The following is a 24,788-nucleotide window of genomic DNA, read 5'->3' as shown; positions in this document are numbered from 1 at the left end:
TGTTTTCTCACATTCAATTCTTTTTCACCTAATTATAGATTTCATTAGTAGGATTATATCTTACTACAATTAATTATTATGCGTGTTTGAAGTTAGAATATCTTCAACATGTAATGAATAAAGATACAGAAATTAAATAATAAGAAAGATTATTCCGATTGAATCAGATAATCCAGAGAAGTGGATCAACCATTTTTATATATAAAATCATGTGGTTAGTTTTGTGGCCAAATTTTGGGTGCAAGAGATGTAGTTGTAGACACGTACCAATAATTTTTTCTTTCTATATAAAATAATGCTTTTCCTTTTTTTTTTTCTTAACAAGGATAGTTTTCATGGGATGATAAACACAATGGAATATATAGTAAAGCGTTGAAAGAAAAAAAGGATGTCCAACAAAAATATATAAAAAAAATTGTCATCCAATAATATTATTAATTATGAAGAGGAGGAAAAAAATTAAAGTACAAAAAAATAAAAAAAAAGTATTATCAAATTTTGAGTTTTGTATAGTTGATATATCTTGAAAATTTTTAGAAAATTCTATATAGTTAAACTAAATTATTTTAAATAAATAAAAAGTAATAATTATTTAATCATCACAATTATATCAAGAGTATTATCAATAAAAAAGTATTAATGCTATATTAACATTAAACGAACAATTATTCTAAAACTTCAATTGTCTTATAATTAAAACATAATATCATAGAGATAAATTTAAATGAAGGAAGTTTATCGTTATTATAGCTAATAATACTATTTTAAAACGTATCATCTAATCACAAATATCTAATTGGTCTCAATAATATCACCATTGTACGTTGCAATCAGTTTACCCAAACTAATTGTGTGTTTTGAAGTCTAGTTGGTTGAACACTTTCAGCATACCAAAAAAAAACACACCGTTTCTGGATGGAAAAAATACATGTGAAGAGTTTTTTCTTATTATTTGTTGCGTGTCTTTTAAATGCAAGTTAAAGTGTCTACTCTTTTTTTTTTATTAGACTAAATTAAGATGTCTTTCATACTCCTTCTTATTTTATATATAATTATTTATGTACATTTATCTAATAATTTAAATTTTTAGAGCAAATAATTTTATGATATAATATTAAAAACTTATATGATCAAAATGTTTAGAGTATAATCCTTATCATATATCCTTAAAAAAAAAGAAAAATAATAATATAAAACAAATAACATATATGTATAGAAAAATAATTGAGAGTTTTAATTTATCCTCTAATTTTTAAATAAATAAGAAAACATTGAATTTTTTTTATCCTTTTTATGTTTTTAAAAAGTAATATATGTATTTGAATTTTTAGTCAGTGGCTAATTCTCTTCCTCACTAAAAAGTTAAAAACTGTTCGTCCTATTATATATTTATATTACAATTATGCGTTATGTTATATATACACAATAAATTAACTACTAAATAGATATTATATATAAAAATATATATATTTATTATCTTATATAAATTATTATATTATTATAAATAAATTTAATTATTTATTTATTACAAATTTAATTATTCTATTATGACAAGTTCAATATTTTGATGACTAATTATTCAGTTAAAAATATGTATAAATTAATATATATATATATATATATATATATATATATATATATATTGATTTATACATATTTAATAGTTAATTTAATAATTAAATTTTAGTATAGAATAATTTTTAGGTTTAATTATTCTATTAGTTTTTATAGTTATACTAAATTTTTAATTAGGTTTTTATATTTTTTTCTTTCAATTAAGTTTTTATATTGTTTTTAATTTTATAATTAAGTCTCCTAGTATAAAAAATATTAGAGTTAACAAAATATTTTTTTATAAATTAAGAGTATTTATAATTAAAAACCTAACTAGATTTTTCACCGCGTGTATTTTAGGAGCAAAATATTCTATTAATTTTAATGTTTTTGATCTAAAAAGAACATAATTATAAAATTAAAAATAATGTAGAGACTCAATTAAAAAAAAATATAAAGACCACCAGAATAATTTAACCTAATTTTTATATACTTGTTATCTTTTGCGTATATATGTATTCACCTACCATGCATTATCTCTAATTTTGAAGGTTGCATAGGTTTTCTTAATAGGGCCGTATGTAAATTAGAATTGTCAATAAGAAAGATAAAGTCAGATGAGGAGATCAAGTTGATAATATTGAAAGGAATAATATAAGGGTGTTTTTCTAGAATGGGCACCCTAATGTCATGGAGATGCATGCATGATAATGTGGAAAACTACACGGGTTTGAGAAAAATTATGACAATTCACAACATTAAAAAAAATTTAAAATTTTCATTTTTCCGAGATGCTGTTTTTATGTAAAACCAAACAACAATATTTAACTGTGGAAGGACAATTGTGAAAATGTGGTTTCTCTAAGATCTATAATGTGGAGCCAGTAGGCACAGCAGGATGTTTGACACTGCATGGAGGGATGGTGTATGAAGGTTGAATTAAGAGGGGAGAGAACTTTTTCAGTCTTTTTTATTAAGGACTAGGAGAAATAAATTAATCTCATCACTATATTTTATGGAATCATTTTTAAGGTATTAGTTCAGACTTCAATTCTTTGGCTGCGTATTTCTTAGAATAGGATAAGACAAGATACTAAGAACAAAATATAAAAGATAGAGATATAAAATTTAATGTTTTTATGTTTTGTTTGATAATAAAATAGAACAAATTATAAAAATCTAATTTATTTTCATTTTTTTATTCAAAAAATTTAAGAAGAAAAATATAATAATAAAAAGTATAATTATAAAAAATTAACAAAAATAATAAAAAAATAAATTACGTCATTTGTTAGTGTCTTTGTGTTATTTCTATCAGAATGGACACAAAATACACTAATTCAATGTCTTTAAACATACTGACTCTATCCATGTCTCATCTGCTAAACACAATTTTATATTTTTGTGTTCTAATCTGAATGTACCGTTTCTATAAACAAACACAACCTTATAAACTTAATTATTAGTGATAATTATTTCCAGTAAAAACACTCTTATTACAACAGATTAAATAATTGCTGATTTTAAAATTATTTTATAGACAATGGAGTATAAAGTAAATTAATCTTAATATGCATTTACTTTGTCTTCGTAATTAGGCCCAAGTTATTTTCTATAGACCTACTTTCTAATTTTTGTCAGCATTTTCCCTATGTAAAGTGTGTTGACATTTATTTCGTTGATATAACATTTATGCATGTTGCCATTTGGATACTACACTCAGAGGCCCACATACAAATACACATTTCACGTATTTGGACCTAATTAACTTTAGGATGAAAGGAAATTAGAGAAGCCAATTACGTGTAAATAACGTTTAAAAATAAAAATTGTGTTAGATGTATAATTATTTATGTATTTTTGTTTATCAATGAAAAATTTAGAAATATACATGTAGTTGCATGATATGATATTTTATACTATCAAAAGTCTAATATTCAAATTTTGTTGACCGAAAATTAAAAAAGAATTAGTATACGATAAACAAAAATAAGGGCCTATATAAAATGTATAAAGAAAAGTAACTACTTTTAGTTAGAAAATTTGTTTGGAATAAGCAATTTTATAACTATCTGGCTAGAAAAATATGTATAGAAGCATATATATTTTGTTTTAATAAATTTAATTTTAGATTGTAAACCATAAACTTTTAATATAAATTCTACAATAAATTAATTAATATTGACTAACTAAAAATTAATTCTTTATATTTTCTTGTCTCATTTTAATTAATTACATATAGTGTATTAAGTTATGGTTAGTGTCGCTATTTTTGTTAGAAATCGTGAGGGAAAAGAAAGTGCGGGCACATATTATGTGGCATTACCTATAAATAACCCATCTTGGATCATTAATCTCCATATCATATCACAAAACTAATTAACACATTAACCAAAAACCCCTTAGCATTTTCCCTCAACAAAGTTTGTCCCTAATATTAGTAATATGGCAAGGTCAATTTTCCCTAAGGTAGCATGCATGGCCATCATGATGATGATGATGTGCATGATTATGGATCTAATTTCACTTACCCAAGCTGGTCCATCATGTGGGAATGTTCAAGATGCTTTGTCACCATGCATTCGATACGTTACTGGAATTGACAATAATGTCCCTGGAGCATGTTGTAATGGGATCAAGAAGGTGAAGAGCCAATCCAAGACCACACAAGATCGTAGATCTGTTTGCAAGTGCATCAAAACCACTGCTCATAGCATTAAGAAGTTAGACATTCACAAGCTTGCTGGGCTCCCTGCAAAGTGTGGAGTTAACTTGCCCTACAAGTTATCTCCCTCTCTTGATTGCAACAGGTAATACAAACACTACTCTACTTTAATTTTCATCCTAATTATATGCATACCGTGTTAAAAATATAACCATCAATATTATATTTTTTTATTAATTTAAATTTTTAGAATAAATAATTTTATTATATGCAGACATCGTATATATAATAGGATTTGATGATGTGGTTTGATCCATATACGAATATTATTTAATAGAATAAAACTTTATATATGCATGCAACTCTAATGTGTAATTGGCTTGCATATATTAGTAGTTCTTATATATAAGCATCATTTTGTCACAATTGCTTCGACCAGATTTTATTATTCACACTTTAACTAATGGTATATTTAACACGTAATTGGAATATTTATCATGTTGTTTCAAAGATATCATAATAGTTACTTAGTTTGGTTTTCAGAAAATTTAAATTTTTTGCAATAAAAAAATTATTGTCATTGAGTATAATTTAACAATAATTTTGATGAAAAATATAAATATTTGGCAATAAATAAAAAAATTATAATGATTTTTGACAACAAATTCTAATACATCAATATACAATAACCTTTTTTATTGCAAAAAATAATCTATTAGAGAAATTAAAGTGATATTTACAGCATTTTTTTCCTTGTAAAAAATATCTTTTAGTGTAAATTTAAAGTGAGTTATAAATAATGTACCAAATAGAATAGGAGGAGTATTATCTAAAGAATATATATAATTATTCATGTCATTTTAGTAAAAGTGTGAACATAATAATTTTTATTATAGTAATATTATGTATATTGTAATATCACGGAAACGTATTAACCTTAAGATCACTGTGATTATTGTGTATTGCAGGATTAATTAGGTGAGCATTCTCACTTGTGTGCTATATATTATTGCTGCGCTGTTTGTGGGAGCAACAACTAGCATTGGAAATATAAATAAGTTGCTTAATGATCCAATCCCTATATAGAGAATAAAGATGTGGATATAACAGTGAGATATTTATCCATATCCATCATGTAATCTAGTGTTCTATAAGTTGAAAATAGGAAAACTATAGTTACAAGAGAGAATTAAGATGTGGGATATTGAGATATCCACATAATATATTAATATATTATTAATAGAAAGAAATTAATATATATAGAATCTATTATATGTATCCACAAACAATATTGTTATATTTTTTTTGTTATGTAGATTATTTTTTTATTAGTTTAATATTGATAATAATTAATTATAATAGAGTACATAAAGAGTACATAACTTTAATTATAAAATATTTTTTTTAATTAATCAATCAAGTTGCCAATAGAGCAGATTGAATTAATTCTAACAAATTAAAGTGAAATGCTTTACCAACTTACAAATAAAAACCTAATCATTCACACACTAAACTACACAAATTACGAACCAGATGAAATCGTGGTTCAAAGCAACACCAGATTTATACCCCTTTAATCAAACATTTGCAAATTTTTTGTTTTTCTCTATCCCCATCCTAGTTCCCAAGGTTAGAAAGGATGATGTCAACCACTTCCGAGTCTTTGCCTATTTGAATTCGTGCATGTTAAATGAGGTGCCTCTTCATAACTACCAGGCTCATCTTCTTCGTTAGAGGAAAGAAGGGATGAACCCATCCTTACTTTAAACTCTTGATTAAGGGAGTGCCACTGTACATAGAATAACCAGTCTCCATAATGAAATTACAAAGCACCGAAATAGAGGTGTAGAGCAGTTGCTCACCAATGTCAAGAGACTTGAACCAAGAAATAAGACAAGAAGACCGAAAAGGATAGCGAAGATAATATTCAAGATGGATAGGCATAGCCCACCACCCCGTCTTGAAGAGCAAACACCTTCAAGCATCAATGTCTTGTTGGAGAAGAAAATGTCACGACAATGCTGGCAACAGGATTTCCTAGTCTGTAAGGTAGAAAGCGCTGGGAATAAAATCCAAAATCGCTTTTTTATTGTGCCTATCTGCCATGTCTGAAGCTACTGAAAAACAGAAATTCTGAAGCTGATAACGGTGCAAACGAAGATTATAACAGCAATAACAGCCAGAAGAGAAACCACTAGAGGCCTCTGAATCTTACCCCATGCTTTTTCTTCTTACCCGAGGCTCTCGTACTCGCTTCGGGTATGAACGCCTGGCAGAAAGCGGTCGCGGATGATTGCCATCGATGAGAGAGTAAGTAGGCCCAAAAACACTCTGAGAACTTTCTTCAGCTGGCAAGATTGGAATTCTTGATTCTGAGGGTTTCAGAACACTCCATTGTCACTCCCTTAAGCCTTAACACTACCATGCGCGGGAACGAAATTGGTATAATTGTTTAAGGTGATAGACGAAGTTCTGATAAAAAAATTTCAGAATTTAGAGCTTTGAATTAATAAAATGAGAGCTAAAAGTAAGCCTGAAGAAGACGATAAAAATTTAGTAGATTCCGCGCTAATGGAACTACTTTTGTAACTTTTGCTACCGAACTTTTAGTTTTAGTATGGCTCTGATTTATTGCGAGTTTTGTTCAAAGAAACTTTTTTATTTAAAAATTTCAAATGTATGAAAACAGATTATTTAAAAAAATATATTTTATGATTAATTTGATTTAATTTTTATGTACTCCTATTATAATTAATTATTATCAACGTCAAACTAATAAAAAAATATTTAGGTATAATAGTCCTTCTTCATACTTAGCTTACAAATATTTGCTTTTTTCTTGTTAAAAAATTTGTGTTGTACGGTCATCAGTTGCAATGATTTTGAACGGTTTATGTACTCACATTTATTAGAGAAGGCCTTGTTGCTTTAAATAAAAAAGAGAAAAAAAAATGCTCCAGAAGAATAGGATATTTAAACTTGCATGATATTGAAAATCACGAGTTATTTTGAACATGGGAAAATCACCTTAATTTACTGAGCCTAAGAACTTAAATCAAATTAAATATCATGAATTTATGATGAGAAGTAAGACTATGCATAAATTATTGTTAATAAGAAACTAATACTATAAGAGTCAATTTTAGCTAATATTATAATAAATTGTTAAACAAATTTATTATGAAGTCCTTTAAAGATAATTTTTTTAAAATTTAAAATTTGGATATTTCTTCTAATTGAGTTTTAAATGTTTTTACTTTTAAAAATATTAGTTTTTTTCTGTGTTAAATATCAATTACAATATTGCCTCTGCAATGTTGGATTTTAAAATTTTCTCTAAATTAAATTGTCTTAGATGCTTTAGTATCTTTTATGTAACTTCATAATCTAAAAAATGCTTTACTAATTATTCTATTTGTTTTAAAACAATTACCGTTTTATCTTTGTTTTTTTTGGGTATATAAATTTATTAAATATAAAATAGGTTTAGATATATTAATTGTTTTAATATATAAAAGAAAATTAAAACAATAATTATTTTGAAATAGAGGGAATATCCATTCTTTTAACCACTCTTTCTTCTCAATTTAGGTCATTTAGTGTGCGGAAATGGTTAAAATTATAACAATCAAATAAATAAAAGCATTAATAGAAAACACGTAGTACTAGTGTAAATATATTTATGTAGTAATAAGAATTTTTCCTTGTACATATGAATTTTGTTGATATATACGTTTTCAATAACGTACATTACACAGTACACACAGGTACACATTTTAGAATGAAAAAATGTAGAAATTGACACTAACATTTGAGCACATGAAACTACATGCATATGAGTAGTGGTGATGGAGCAAGACATCAAGAATTTTAGGAAAGAAGAAGTGAGTGCTTTTTAATGTATTATGTTAGGCATAGATGTTTTTATCTTTATTAATACACGCGAACTATTTTAATATTAAAATAAAAATAATCTCCACAGAACAAAATATATTATTAAAGGACTAACTTGATTTCCCGTATTTACTATAAATCACTTGAGATCATATGATCTGGTTTTATTTCCTTATATTATTACCAACCTCAGTTTTGTCCTAATAATAACTCCTATATATGGGTTCTTAAAAAGTTCAAAACTTCGGTATCATAAGATAATGACTAAATTAAATTAACTAAATTATTTTATTTTATTTTATTTCTGGCCGAACCACGTTAACCATGTAACCCATGGTCTGATCTGTATTTAATTTAGGAAAAGTCTAGGGGCAAGTAGATTTGTTAAAATTTGGTTAACCAATAAAACAAAAATGAATGATTCTCTATTATTAGATGAAATTTTACACCATTAAATACATTATTAATAGCTAATTAATAGTTACAACTCACAAAATCTGCTGACCTCTAACACTCCTCTTTAATTTAATTTATGTACTTTACTCACGTAGCTAACTTTTTTCTGTTTTGATCTTCTTTCTTATTAAGCTATGATCCATTTTTTTGGGTCAAAACAAAAAAAGAAAAGGACGAACTTTGCATTAGGAAAGCTTTAAACTTATTAGGAAATATTTTGTTAATGAGTATCCAAAAATAATTATCTACATTTTAAAATCATTAATTAAAGAATGACTTACGCATGGTGCTCATTTGTACAAAGTACAAACTATACAGGGTACTTAAAGAAACAAAAATGTTTGGTAATCAAAGAAAATTAGTTAAAAATAATCATAATTTATTTTATTTAATATTAATTAATTATTACGATAATTAATAAATACTAAATAAAGTAAGTTCTGCTTGTTTTTTTTGTTTATCTAATATTACTGCTTAAAAAGAGTTGTGGACCATGACAAAATATTAATACTGGCAGCATATTTCTTTTTTTTTGGTCTTTTATGAAATTCTTCAATCTGATAGACTAAAGAATAATCTATTGTGATACTAAATTTTATGTACAAACTCCAATACTTTTAAGTGAATTAGTGAACTAATTATTAGATCAACCCAACTTAGTTACAGGTAGTATATTTCGTGAAACATAAAAATAGAATAAATTTCCACAGGTAGCATATAACTTGAATGCGTGTGAACATAGTTGTAGCATATACTTGACTATGAAAGATAGACATTAAAGAATAGATAGGTTCCCGAGTGGGAGCGATGTTATGGTCTAACTTCCATATTGGGTCTGCCTGACCCAAAAATGATTTTTTTGAGACATGTTAGTTTATAAAAAACATAATTTAGATTATATTTATGTAGGATTTTGTGTCTATCCCACGTGGACTTATTTAAATCCTTCCTAAATTTTTCTTTTAAAACACTATAAATAAATAAAGTGGTTAACATATGTTAAAAAGTATTTTATCTCACCCTAATTCTTTTACCTCTTAAATTATTATTGATTTGAATATTAGAGTCTCTAGTAGATACACACTACAACAAAAATGTCATTTAGCGGCGGTTCCTGGAGCAGTTTAGCGACGGTTTTGAACTGCTGCAAAATATTTCGCGGCGGTTCTTGAAAACGCCGGAAGATAGGGCGCGGCAAAACGGATTGCGGCGGTTTTAGTCAACCGCTGGAATAACCGCCGCAAAATGCAATTTGCTATTACTGAATTTGTGGCGGTTAGAAACCGCCGCTAAATGTCGGAGGAAGAAAAAAGTTTATAGTTTTGCGGCGGTTTCAAAACCGCCGCCAAATTCAAATTTTCCATTAAAATTTTAGATTTTCTATTATTTTGCCTATTTTGACAAAGAATGTTTATTAAACTTTAATTTTTTTACTTTTTGACTAATTTAAACAAATTTAAACCAAGTAAAACAGCTCAATTAACATAACAAACCAAATTAAACATATGCAAACATAACATATATAACGAAATTGTCATAATATCATCCAAAATAAAGTAAGAATGCTCAAGTTGGATAAAATAAGCCTAACGTACTAAACCAACTTAAATGTAAAAGGTATCCAAGACCATTAATTGAAATTCAAAATTTTTGTTGCGGGTCGTGATTTCCAGATGAAAATGGCCCTGCGCATGACGAGTCCGGTGTACCGCCCACAAAAGCCAGCTCTTCAGCAATCTCAACTGGCAAATTGCCTCTTAACTGTTGGACTACATATCCCAATACCTTATGTATTGACTATCTCTTCGCCTGCTTTTCTTCTAGCTTAGCCGTCAATTCTGCAATCATCCTCTTATCCTCTGCGTTGGACTCTGCAGAACCCGACGGTTGTCCAGCAGCGTTACCAAAGACTTGGGTGGGACATGGTCCAGCACCTAGGGCACGAACTCGTCCTGGGTGCTCCTTTCCGAGAACTTGTGCTAGCGAGTCATTCTGTGAAAGGTGCTTAGAGGATCCATCCTGCCTCTCAACATTCGCAATTGCTTCCTACAAATATACAACATTGAAAAGGAAGAAGTTAACAGTAGCACGATATATACAATAAGCTATATATTGCTTCAAATTTTCAAACATGACTTACACTAACAACACGTGCATCGGGGTGGATATACGAGCCATCTTTTTTTTTATGAGTCATGATAAACAACTCTCCTCTACCAACGGGCCTTCCTTACTCTCTCTCCTATATCGTTGATATTGACACAATTTAGTAAACAACAACATTTTTCAAGAAGCTTAATCAAAATCTTAATGCAAATGATGACTTATTACCACTTCGTCTTTTTTTCTTGCCAAGGTTTTGGAGCCCCAATATGTGTGTAAAGTTGCTTGCTCCGATTTAAAGTGTTCTGTTTACACTTTTTCTATGAACAAATAACAAAACAAATACAAATGAGAAAGATATGATGAATATAAAATGTAAGGAAATTACTATGTATACACATGTTTTTTTATGTGGAAATGATAAAATATACCAAGGCTTACCTGTGTTTCTTCATTCAAGCGATAGTCAACGAACTTTTTCCAATCATTTTTGTCTATTCCTTTCGGGTGATGCTGAAGATTTTTCTTATAAGTCCTTATTTGTTTGTAACACCTATGAAACAAGTGGTGCCTTGAATCCTTCCAGTTCTTTCCTATCCTCTTCAAAATATCATGCTTTATTTTTCCTCCGGCATCGTCCTCATAGTAAAAAACCTGCTGCAATTAGTTTACATTATCATTAACGAAGACCAACAAACAAGCATAAGATTGATATATTTAAGACATGCCACAACCATTACAGGCTAATTTAAATTGTTAAAGTATGACCCTCAAATCCAGTATAAGCAGTCACAATTACGTATAAATGAGAAGTGTTTAAATGATGATGTGAAAAACACAATATGAAAATTTTACTAACCATATAATTTACCCATGCAAAAGACCTAAAAAAAATCGAAAACTAAAATTGCTTAAATTGTAGAAGCTTAATGTTCTACCTTAAGCATGTCGTACGCATGATCCCTCTTTGCTTTGCTCACCAGCTTCCAACTTTCTAAGTGTATGGGGAATTGGGAATAATCCGCACCCAAACTCCCTATGAAACCACTCAGTAATCTTACCGCCTGACCAATCGGTTGCAGCTCACTGTTAAACAGGAGTACTATCTTTGTATTGGAAGGGAGGGCTATAGCCTCCTTCATGCTCAGCTTAGAAACTTTTCTCACACCGTCCTCTAAGAAGTGTATGGAAAACAAAATTACTCTCTAATCATTGCACAAAAGAAAAATAGAAGTAAAGGACTATAAAGATAACTGTTTACGAAAATGGGAGGAAAAAAATGTTTACCAATAACAGTAACTTTCCAGAAATCTGTATCTTTGGCTTTCTTGTTGTTATGCTGACCTTCGACTTCTTGGGCAGCAAACAAGTCGTCGATGTGGTCATTAAACAACGAAACTTCATCCGCCTCTGGATCGTAATCCTTATCCCCTAATTCATGATCAGGCACTTCCGCGCGATGCCGAGTCTCTATGTTGTCTGTTGGAGTTTGAGGGTCATCAGCAGTACTCAACTGTGCATTCCTATGATCGATGCACGGTGCACAAAATGGTTCATTCATACGGATTGCCGGAGCTCTATTAGCTGAGGATGATATCGGAAGAACCCTATCACGTGGTTCCTCCCGTGATGTCTGAGCTCCTCTAGTCGTGGTCCCAACCTTAACGCAATGTGAAACCATTTAGAATTATATCTTAGAGAACGAATTAATATTGAGAAATATTTTATTTCATAAACTAATAATTTTGCCGGGAGAAAAATTAATGCGGTTTGATGAGTCAATTGAAGGACATATAATTTTCACACAAGGTTACGTCAAGAAAAGTTAACAACAAACACTAACCGTTGTCTCTTCAGTACCGGCATTAGTTCCGGCATCTTTTGGGAGTTCCCGTATAATGTTGTACCTTGGTTTCCTAGGCATCCTTACAAACTTGTATAGAAAACAATATTAGTAGACAAATGACAAGCATAGCGTACAAAAACACTTAAAGCAAATAGAGAATACAAATTATACCCCAAAAATAGGGAATAAAAAATTATGAAATCTATATGGAACACTATAAGGCACATTACATGATACATCATAGACTGATAGAATATTAGAATTTATTTTTTTAAAATAAATTAACATCATAATCAACTAAGTCTAATTAAATAAGTTTAAAATAAAAAATATTAATTAGTTTTAATATTAGTTGAAGTATTACTATTTAATAGGATTAATAACTGGTTTCTCAATAAATTTGAATGTGTCATAATTAAAAATGTGTATATCAATTTAATTCTTGACCCGATAAGTAAAACAACTTGTATAAGTGTAAAATTATTTATTATCAAAGGCCAATAATCAAACTTGACAAACTGCAACGGTTATACTAAATTGGATATTCAATATTCGAATATATAAACAAATCATAGTGGTATGGTATAATATTACAATAAATAGAAAGGTGAGTTGTTATGTAGAGGTGGGTTCCATAATGAATCTTGCACTGAAACTCTTTCCTGCTCCCTACTTACCTTACTTATATTTGGCGATAAAAAAGGAGAGTAGAATTTAAATCAAGAATGCACAAATAATCCAAATCCATCAACCAAGGTCAAACTCACATTAATAACACCTTCCTTACAGTATAAGCAGCAACCATACCAAATTAATTAGTTGATAACATAACTTCAACGACAATTAATAAACCATATCAAGAAGTTCTTATCTCATAAGCCATAACATAGCAGCAGCAACAACTAACAAAATAAACCTAGAATTAACATATGCACTCCAATAAAAAAAATACAGAAGGAACGAAACAAAAGCAACTAAATTCAGTCAAATGGGGATGGCGAACAATGAAAAGTATAAAAAAAATAAAGACATGAACAAAAAAGACAAGAATACAAACCAATGAAGGAACGGTGTAGAGACAAAAAACACACGATAGTCGGCAGGAGAAAGGGAAGAACAGCAGCGGCTGTGGGAGAATAAGGGAGACTGTTGGATTCCCGAACGAGGCCTTTTTATTTGTTTCTTGGTATCCAAAATGATGTTCAGATCCTTCATTTATTTTCAAGAAAGAAAACAAAAACATCATGGGAGTTACACTTATCTGTAAATATAATACTTGAAGAGGAGAAAGGAAAATACGCATAATAAAGTAATGATTAGTCTAAAATAATGAAAGAAGATAAGGAAAATTACATAAACAATCTACTTAACACATGTTTTTAATGAAAGGCTTGATTTGATTAATATGACTGTATATATGATAAGTAGAATGGCATATTGATATATAATTTTTTTATATATATGATATAAAAAAAATAGACCAAAACTACTTTTTAAAAATTCAATTTTCAAACCAGATATTTTAACAAAAAATTCACTTCTAAAAATTGGTTTTTAGAAATTCAAATTTCAAACCATAATTCAGTTTCTTTCTGGACAAGGCACCATTTTTCAAAAATTCGTACCTCTCAGTCCATAGCTCTAACAATTCTAAAATTTTTATGCAACCAACTAGACTTCTTAGAGTTTCAAGAAAAATTAGTTTCATTTCATTCAAAGGCCCATGTTCTCTTCATTTAAGCTTAATTCTGCAGAAACAATTTTGGTGTATTTTATTGATTCTCAACTATCCCTAAGCTTAATCTTTCATATCCTTGGTTCTCTTATCACTTTTCATCATTTAATCTCAGCCCAAGTATTTGATTAGCATTCAATCATCACAATATAAAATCACATATTCAGAAGATCAATTAAACATTCGCGACAACATAATCAAGCACAAATCCAACAACACAAACTCAACGAATACAGCTTCATAATTTCAATTTATATATAATAACTGATTGAGCTTCTAACTATCCTAACCCTTATTCTTAGTAGCTGATTTTTCTTAGTATAATTCTCTTGGTCTTAAATCACAAAGAACTTGAAAATTAATCAATTAATTAACCAAAATTAATCAAACTTAATAAAATAAAAAGAAAAATGTATATGTGTTTAATCAGTCTTCAGTCAATCTCCGCAATACATGTATATGTGTTTGGACATACATTGGGTTTGTACTTTCTTCTATGGCAATTCATCTAGTGTGGGGATCAAAAGATTTGTTTCCAACTCTTAAATGTATGTTTTGATCAAAGTTGTAAGAACTAAGAAGTAATCTTCCTAGGACGGGTTAATTTAATTAGTGGTTTATGAGAATAAGAATTAAAGTTAGATAATATACTTCAGACATATATTAAACTATTTATTTATATAATGTTTGGATGATATGATATATTTCTGTGTACTTTCTTCACATTTTTAGTAGTTTAATTTGATTATTAAAAAAAAAGTTTATAACTGTATATATACATGAAAAAATCAAATATACGACAAGTAGTAATATTGACATAAGAGCAAAAGTAGTTGCTGGTATATGGCAAAAAACTAAAAAATAGATACGATAATTTGAGCAATTTTTAATTGATAAATAAGTGATCAATACATTGCTAATTAGCTATCTAACGTGAACCAATAGACTAAATCACAAATCAAATTTGGAAATATATGATAGTTGGTCATTCTATCTTTCCGTATCTTAAAGCGTGATCTATTAATAACATAACAATTAACAAATGAATATATCTAAGATGACCAAAAGAAATCAGAGCATTAACATTTGTTTTGTTAATATTTTTATAAACTACTTACTACAGCATATATGGATTATTGGAGTCTTAAGTCTTAAACAACTCAGCATTAACATTAAAATTAAAATGAAGGGCTAATCTAAAAAACTGAAGACTTTCACTCTTAAGCCACCCCCACGTTTGTTCTCACAATTAACAGGTGTATTTTTCTTTTTTTTTCTATCTCCTTCTAAAACTCCTAAACCTCCTTCACAAATACATAATTCATAATTCTGTTTAACCAATTTTATTAATCCAAGCTTTTAGTTTTTTCCTTCCTTCATCCTAGCCACAAAAATATCAATAAAAATTGTATCTATTTAATCGTTGAATTGTAATTATGAATAATAATGATATCTTTGCCAACTTTCATCAAAATTATTATATGTTTTTAATTAAAACGTTTGCTGACATATAATTTAACAATTAAAAATAATATGTGACCAAGTTAATTTTATAACTAACTAACTATATAACTAAGTGCAATCAGAAGCTTCGAATCCCTTTATTTCTCTTTTCTTCAACATGTAACCTCTATGTCTTCTTTTTCCTTCTTTTTCATTTTTTTTATTTTTGTTCTGTTTCTCTTATTTTCTTATCTGTCTCACTAAAAAAAACCAAAAACAACAAGAGAAAAAACAAAAAATACAAAACAGAAAAAACCAAAGCAAAAAAAAAAGAAGAAGAAAAAGAAAAAAACACAATAAAAAAAATAAGTTTCTGTGTTGTGTAGTAAAATATTTTGTATTTCATAGTTAAAAAATTTTGTGTTTTTTATTTTCTCTATGTAAGTATTTTATATTCAATTTCACAAATTTCTATGCTTTTGTTACTGAAATTTTTATTTTTTATTTTGTTATATTTGTGGGAGCAAGTTTTCTTATAATAAACATTTGAAAAAACACTATAGAAATTTTTGAAAAAAAAAACACAGAAATTTGTGAATAAAAACAAAAATTCTACATTTTTATTTCTTCTCTTTGATGATAAACACATAAATTTAAAAAAAAAAAACACAAAAAGATTTTCTACATTTTTATTTCATCTCTTTCAAATTCTGACTAACAATATTTAAAAAAAGTCCACAAACTGTGTGTAAATTCTGGTGCAAAAAAATTGCTAATTGAATATGGACCGACATTTACTTCAAATTTTGACTTTTTGCTATTTTTTTTTCATTATATTTAATATCCATTTTAAAATAGTTCATCATAGCTTAAATGAGAAGCACAACAAATCACCATTTCTAAAATATATGTATATACACTAATAAAAAAAATAGAGGAAACTTTCTCACACAAAGGAGCCAACTTTCACAACATGGGTTTCGGAAAGACCTTTGTTAAAAAAGTTAGACCCTTTTGTTTTCCGTCAGAAAGCTAAAACCCTTTTCTGATGAATATAGAGTGAAGAAGAAGATGAAGATGACGAAGAAGAAGCTTACCTAATAAACGAGCTCCAACCACGCGAACAAGGAAACAAGGTTTCTCATTGATCTTCTTTCATAATAATGCAGACATTATAGGTGGATGTATCCAATAGGAAGGTTAGCTTGCTGATAAACCCCTTTAGTACATTCACATCAATTAATTGTGTATATACTGAGCGTGTTATTGTATTTATATAAAAGGTATTTAGGACGTCTGAAGCAATATGTTCGTAATCGGGCACAACCGGAAGGCTCAATTGCAGAAGGCTATTTATCTGAGGAAATCCTGACTTTCTGTTCTAGGTATTTAGATAATATTGAGACTAGAATCAACCGACCAGGGCGAGTTGATGATGAGCCCATCGACGTTCTTCATAATTCAGGGGAAAGTATGTTCCCAGCTATTGGAAAAGCATTAGGGGCTATTTCGCATTTCGAACTCACTCCAATGAAAAAACATCAAGCTCATCGTCATGTGCTAGTCAATTGCGATGCCGTAGTTTCGTTCCTTGAGTAAGTATATGCATGTATTTCTAAAACACCAATATAACTCTTTTCTCCCAGTGACTAGTTGGACTAATTTTCTTCTCTCCAATAAAGTACATTTAGGAAAAAGACAAAGCGAAGCTTGCGTCATCAGACAAGGTCGCAAGCTAAGATAGATAGTGTCGTCCATGCAGAATTTTCTCGGTGGTTCAATCATCAGGTTGACAGAATACTAACCTGACCAATGTTTTTTAGCCTGGAATTAGTACTATATGAAAACCGATTTTAAAATAAAGCATGAATGTTATGTGGTTCCAGGTTCTTATGGAAAGTATGCTTCAATCGAAAGACCTGCAGTTGCTTGCGTGCGGTCCTATGATTCAGGCCAGACGTTTTGGGGTGTACAATGTTAACGGGTACAAGTTTAGAACTTTAACAAAGGAAAATGGGATAAAAACACAAAATAGTGGAGTATATGTATCATCTAATACAAGAAGTTATGCAAGCACGCGTGACAATAGAGTGGTTGTTGGTGGTGTTCCGTATTACGAAAAAATTGTAGACATAATTGAATTGAATTACAGCTGTTCCTTCACAGTGGTATTGTTCAAATGTGTTTGGGCTGATACCACTACCAGTAGAGGCATCAAACAATACCATTTGGGGCTTACCAGCGTTAATTTCTCTCGTCCAATACACACTGATAATCGTGAAGAAGATGAACCGTACATATTGGCATCAGAAGCTCAACTTGTATACTATGTGGAGGATGAAGTAGCTAAGGAATGGAGTGTTGTAGTTCATGTGAAACCAAGGGATTTGTATGACATGGGAGAAGAGAATGAATAAGCTGAAGTTGGTTTTTCTCCACAACCAGGGTTGAACATGTCAGCGGAAGGTGACATTGGAGATTTACTGTTGACAAGGGAGGAAGATATGGAAGACCTCATAGAAAATCCCTCAGAGAATTTCGATGATGTCGCGTAATGCTTTGTATGAAGCATTTTAATGTAATTTAAAAATGATCTTTCTGTCATAAACTAAGTTAAATAAACTCAGTGTTGTACGTTGTTTTCTTTGGTTACTTTATACTTGTGTAGTTTTTTTTTCAGTTAAATATTTGTGTTATTGTGAATTCTCATGAGTAAAAGCAGACTTTTTGGTTCTTTCAACGATTTTAATACGGAAAAGTTAGTTTACGTTAAATCTTTATTCCTTCCACAGTTGTTGTTTTTCTTAGGGTTGCATTTTTTATAATCTTGCTATGTATTACGCAATATAATTTCACTAGTGATACGTTTTGAAAACAATAGTGAACATAACATGACGGTGGAACAGGATCGATAAAAAATGAGGACTTTTCGTCATCCTCTGCAAGCACAACAATTGCTACAGAGCTTCTGTTTAAGAAAATTGCCCAAACTACAAACAAGGGTGATGGTAATTGTCGAAAAGTTGTGTTTAGTTTTAAAATTGTCTTAGCATCTTGTAGTTTGGTTATTTTTCTATGTCAGTATTTAATGACTCCAAAGTTCTCAATTCCTTCTATGTATACTCATTCTGTTATGTGCATGTTGATATTTTCAATTGTACCTGAATATTCTGGAGAAATAATTTCTGACAGTCTAGACAGAGAAGAGTCTGATTCAGAAAACATTTTAGATGATGTATCCTCTGTCGCAATCGATAGATCCATGCAGTTTGATCTGAATAAGGTTCCGGATGAAGAGGATGAAACTTTAGAAGACCAACAAGATAAACAAGATGATATACATGTTAAGAAAATGTGCATTGATCTGAATAAGATGCCATGGTATGGAGATGAAATATCAGATCCTCTGAAATGTGAAGCCCATAGATTCATAACAGAGTATTTTTCGCCAGGTCAATACGATGTTGGAGAGAAATTTTGATCTTTTATTATAACAGTTACGCTGATTTCCTTAGTTTAATGATTTAGGTCGCAGTTGTACATGTTTATTCTTGTTTTAGGTTTAGTAAGGCATAACTTCAAAGAGGAGTAACTTTGATTTATGCTCTCTAGAACTTTATTTTAACTTCATAAATATCAGAGTTTGATTTTATTTTCTTCTTTTACATCCATGATTGAATGTAATTTTTAAATGCCAATAACGTAATCAAGAAAATCTTAACGGTAAATTTGTTCACATGAGTTAACTTATAAAGGTTACAAGTAACTTGTGAATTTTTTATCGTAAAACGAATGTAGAAAAAGTGTTACGAGTTTAAGTAACAATAATTTAAACATATGTAGCTTCAGATAGTAGTTTTCACTTAACTAGATTATACCCAGATGGTTATTTCTAAAGAGAACAATGCAATATATGGTAACACGCATTTTGCGGCGGTTTAAACGTAACCGCCGCAAAATACCTAACAAGAAGTCACCTGCGGACATATCACGGCGGTTTTCGAAAAGACGCCACGAAATGCAAACCGGATCGGCAATATAGCGGCAATTTTCTTTAAACCGCCGCTAAATGTAAACCTGACAGCAATATAGCGGCGGTTTTAACAAAATCGCCGCTAAATGTCGGCCTGATTGCAGCCCTAACCTCTAACCGCCGCTATATGTGTCACAGTTTGTCTTTTCGCGGCGATTTCACAAAACTGCCGCAAAATAACCGTCGCTATCTTAAGGAATTGATGTAGTGACATCCTACTGTGGTGAAGAAGCTAACATGGAGCAAGGAGATCAACTTCAACTTTGTGTCCCAATCCTACTAAGTAATTCTAGATTCTACTAATTTATGTTCCACGATTATGACAGGTAATCATAATCTCAACTCTAAGTCAAACATCACAGTGCAAAGGATGAATTCAAGTAAAAAATGAGAGCTAATAACACAAGCCACATCTAAAGCTTTGTTTCTTAGAAGTGCGGATAAGCTTATTCCATCGGTGCATTCATGGCTACACAACCTATGAGCAAGTTAGCATTTGGGCTTTTAAGTATTTCAAAAACAATATCAATAGATTAGCATGCAAATGCTAAGGTTAAGCAGAGTATATGTACCTTCTCTCATGTGAAGGACAAAAATTGAAATCTCAAATCTTGAGCAGCACCAATTAGAGTTAAATAAGCTGCTATATTCATTGTGTATCCGTTATTCCTTTCAAATAAAGACTAATATTGAGAATGCATAATCCATTGCTCATGAACAGAGTTAAATAAGCTGCTATTATGAAGTGGCGGAATGTTTATTAAGCTCAAATTAACAACACTTGCTCTTCTCAAATTTCATCTTCTGTATCTCATGCTCATGAAACACTTCCTTCCCTGTCTTCAACTTCATGAATCCACATCAGTCTCTAAAGCTTCTGTTCCCAATGTCTCATGGCTTGCAGATTTGAACATGAAGTGGTAGCCATGACTATGAGAGCATCTCTTAATTATGTCTCTGGAGTTCCATCTCTGTTGTCATTGATCTCACATAATTGATCAAAAAGAAACTTCTTCAAAAGGATTCATATTTGAGATGATAGTTAACTGCCTAATCATAGTTATTCTTGGGGCAAGTATATGACATCTCAATCTTTGAAAATGATAATGTTAATGAAAATAGAAAAGAAGGGTAGCGTTTTTTCTTATACAAACAGAAATAAAATAAAACTGTCTGGGCTGGAATTCACACTTTTTTTTTGTCGTCGACAGTATCTTCCAACTCAATAGGCCAAGAACTAATCCATCGCGAATTAGAGCTCCATTTAAGGATTTGTTCGAACTCTCGACACTCACTTAAGCAGACCAATAAGCTGACTACTCGACTAACCCAAATTGGTTAAATTCACACTTGTTACATGGCCCATTTTAGAATACAAAAATAACTTTCAATCATCAAATTAAATTGGATTCTTAAGACTTTACATATATTTGAGTCCGGTTTTCAATATTACAGAAATAGTTAGTTCAAAGGATGTATATCTCATAATTATTGTTTCAATTCCGGCTAGGAAACCAAATTTTGAATTTGAAAAATAATTTAAAATTAATAATTATTAATTGAATTATTCAATTTTTTACTGGTTAGATATTTGATTCTTTATACTTTTTCTTTATATACAATTAATATTTTTTTAGAAAAAAATGAATTTTAATAGTACCCTTACAAGACGTTTTTTGATGGAGAGAACTATTCATTCACCGCTTTAACCAAAGATTTTAACAACTCTTGAACTTGTATCATAAAGAGGTTGTCCATCATCCTATTTACCTATTTATAATATCCATAATTATTACACATGTATTTAAGTATGTATAACATTTATAATTTTATATATATAATATTTATAATATCTATAATTTCATATATACATCATCCATTTAAATGATCAAATAATACAATATTATGTATAAATTAAACCAAAACAAAGTGTTTCTAAGAGGTGTATATTAAAAAATTAAAATGTGGTTAATTAGTTAAAAAAGTATAATCACATTTTGATTAACCAATTTAACAAAACCATTTTAAAAATTATATTCATATTTTTTAAATTGGTTAACCAAAACCAAATTTAAAAAATTAATTTTTAACCGATTAACTAAAATCAAAACTAAATTTTAATTTTAATTTTTTAGATTAAAAATTTAATTTTCAAATAATAGTTTTTTAGAAAATCGGATTTTTGTCCAAAAACCTGTTTTATTTTTCTAAAAACTAATTTTTCTATTAAAAAATCAGTGATTTTTTTAAAACTGATTTTTATTTTTATAACCGATTAAAATCGATTTTTAAATTTTATAACTAATTAATAACTAGATTTATCATATAAATCAATTTAGTTCATTAACCAAAATTAAATTTTTGGTTAACTAAAAAATAAGTTTAACTTTTAAATTAACCAAATCATGTACAAGTGTACAATCCTTTTTATAATTGAATTTATAAAGGTTATAGATAAAAAAAAAAGCATACAAACACAAAAGAAAATGTAATTCAAAATCTAAATAGAAACAATAAATAAGTGTATGTTATTAATTTTAGGCACATAGAAATTTAAATTAATAATAAGAACTGAAAAAATAAAAATACAATTTTTATTTGGTGACTGAAAAAATAAAAATACAATAAAACTGAAAGAATAAATACTAAAAAAATTAAAAATAATACTTTTTTCTTTTTTTTTTTTTTTTGTTCTCCATCTATCCCTCATTATCACTATCATCATTCATGTCTTTTTTTTCTAAATCAATATAGTTCGTTTGACTTGTTAGCTGCAGTTTTTTCCACCGACAACTATTCATATTAATGCATCGCGTCTCTTGAAAACATAATTAATTTTATCTTTTACTAAATATAGCTGAATTTGTGTTATGAATGTATACTTTCAAGATTTGTAATGTTTGATTTTGATATTTTAAAATGTTTTATGTTGGTTGTGCTTTGAAAATTATGATTTTCATTTGAAAAAATTGAATAGTTATAGCTATAAAAGTCAATAGAAAAGAATATAAATAAAAAAAACATTAGGTTATTATGGAATATGATAGCACACTACTCTTTTAAATGAGAGTGTTATTTAAAATATTTTTTTTTATTGTTAATGAGTTTTGTTTGCTTAACACTTCTCAGTATATATATGTGATTAATAATTGTCATGAACTCAAAAATAGGGAAGAGAGGTAGAGAGCCGAGGAGACTTAATTAACCAAATAAAAGCAGCTTCATTGATTGCTATAGGTAGTTGGAAGTTGAAACAAGTAACAACTCCATATGCATAACAAAAAAAAAAAAGAAAAGAAATAAGAGAATCCATTTCCACCTCATACAAAGACTACAAGAGGAGAGGGGCATATATATATATAAGTATATATATAGCCCTCATCATCACCCTCATGTTTATTCTCATTAATTAATAATTAATATAAGCTGCTTTCACATAACTACTTGTTGTGTCCAGTGCTGGCTAGAGCCACCTTCTTCATCTTCCTCTGATCTCCTCAGAACTTAATGCTGTAACATGGCAACATATATAAAAAAAATGAATTAAGATATTTAATTTTACATGGCCAAAATAATATATAGTTGATTTATTTTTTCTTGAATATATATGTTTATTAACATCTTCAAATTAGTTTTCATAGTGAGAAAATCCTAAAATAAACATATTGTAACAGCATAACAATGAGTAACAATAAAAAAATATTCCAAAAATATTATACTTTTTTTAACAAAAAATTAAAGAGAACTTAATTAAAAATTTTATCTAATACAAAAATTTAATTACAAATAAACTTTCAAACTATAATGAAACCTGATTAAAAATTCGAGAAAAAAACCAGTAGGTAATTATATAATCCAATTTTTTATTAAAAGGATTAGACATATTATAAAAAATATTAATACACTTATTATAAGCATGATATAGCAAAATTAGAATAGAAGAGAAGAGCGCATCGGTGGCTAACTATTTGTCCTTAAATAAATAATCCACGGGCAAAATTATGATATATTTGAATCAAGATAATGTATACTTATATTTATTAAAATTTATTTATTAAAAATAATTTAGTATTTGCATTGATTAAATCCTAACTAAAATTACTAAAAATTGTCGACGGGTAAGACTTAAAGGGTTAACATTAATACTAATTATTGAATATTGCATTAGTCTTGGAAAACCAAAAATAAAAATAGAGAAGTGTTAGGGCCAATAGAATTTATAATGTGTAACTATTAATTAATCATCATCAATATCTTTATTAGTGTGAGATGATATTTAATAGTATAAGATTATTCATTTTTTTATAGTTAAATGTTGGACAAATTTCAATAAAAATACTGGCCTGCTATTAAAAAAAAAAAAGTGAAAGTTAGAAACATACGTAGCACAGTTGGTGGAGGTGCTGATCTTGTAAGGAATGCTGACACCGCATCTTCCAGGGAGGGCGGCGGCGTTGCCTTGGTTGAGGCCACGAAGGGAACCGGCAGCGGCTTTGAGGCAGTTACAGGCGGCCTGGCGGTCCGCGGTGGTTTTTGCAGCACCGAGAAGGCCTCTAACTCCGCTACAACAAGGCTGAGAAGGAGCTCCACGGTTTGTGAGGAAAGGGATGCATGGTGCTAGGGCACTGTTCACTTGGCCACATGATAGGGCATTCACCATTGGTGCTCCCACCATGGCTATGCACACAAGCATCACAAATGCAAACTTGAGGCTTGCCATTAGTTGTAATATGAACAAAGAGGAAGTGGTGATGTATGTGAAATAAAAGCTAAGTGTGTTTTGGAGTGTTGAAAGCTTGAATTTGGTGACCTCAAGTGGTGCTATGTGTTCTCTTTATATAGAAGTGGGGGATCATGAGATTATGAGAGTGTTGTGGTTAATTAGTGAAAAGAACAGGAGAAATCAATGGTGAAAGAAAGACAATCATTTAAAATTATTTTATTTAATTTTTTTTTTGTTCATAGTATTTTTCTGTTTAATAAGTCTATGATTAATTTGTCTGTGTAGTTTTATTTAAAAGTTTATCAATAACTAATGAATTATTGCATACGTAAGTTA

At 29.2% G+C, this 24,788-nt stretch overlaps 2 protein-coding genes across 2 annotated transcripts; one reads left to right on the top strand and one right to left on the bottom strand.

The window, feature by feature from the left end:
* The first annotated feature begins 3,999 nt into the window (after positions 1-3,999).
* LOC130963372 (non-specific lipid-transfer protein P5-like) lies at positions 4,000-5,197 on the top strand. Its single transcript, XM_057889495.1, has 2 exons — positions 4,000-4,364; positions 5,188-5,197. The coding sequence occupies exons 1-2, from the start codon at positions 4,000-4,002 to the stop codon at positions 5,195-5,197; spliced, it is 375 nt and encodes a 124-aa protein (XP_057745478.1).
* Positions 5,198-22,930: 17,733 nt separating this feature from the next.
* On the bottom strand, positions 22,931-24,551 carry LOC130960418 (non-specific lipid-transfer protein 1-like). The gene is made up of 2 exons (XM_057885808.1): positions 24,112-24,551; positions 22,931-23,239 (listed from the first exon to the last, which is right to left on the bottom strand). Exons 1-2 carry the CDS (start codon positions 24,447-24,449, stop codon positions 23,227-23,229), a joined length of 351 nt encoding a protein of 116 aa, XP_057741791.1. The 5' UTR covers positions 24,450-24,551; the 3' UTR covers positions 22,931-23,226.
* Positions 24,552-24,788: the final 237 nt, after the last annotated feature.

This window comes from Arachis stenosperma, chromosome 2, assembly GCF_014773155.1.
Source record: "Arachis stenosperma cultivar V10309 chromosome 2, arast.V10309.gnm1.PFL2, whole genome shotgun sequence".
Lineage (NCBI taxonomy): Eukaryota > Viridiplantae > Streptophyta > Magnoliopsida > Fabales > Fabaceae > Arachis > Arachis stenosperma.
The sequence above is the reverse complement of the archived record's forward strand: the minus strand, read 5'-3'. Positions and strand labels throughout refer to the sequence as shown.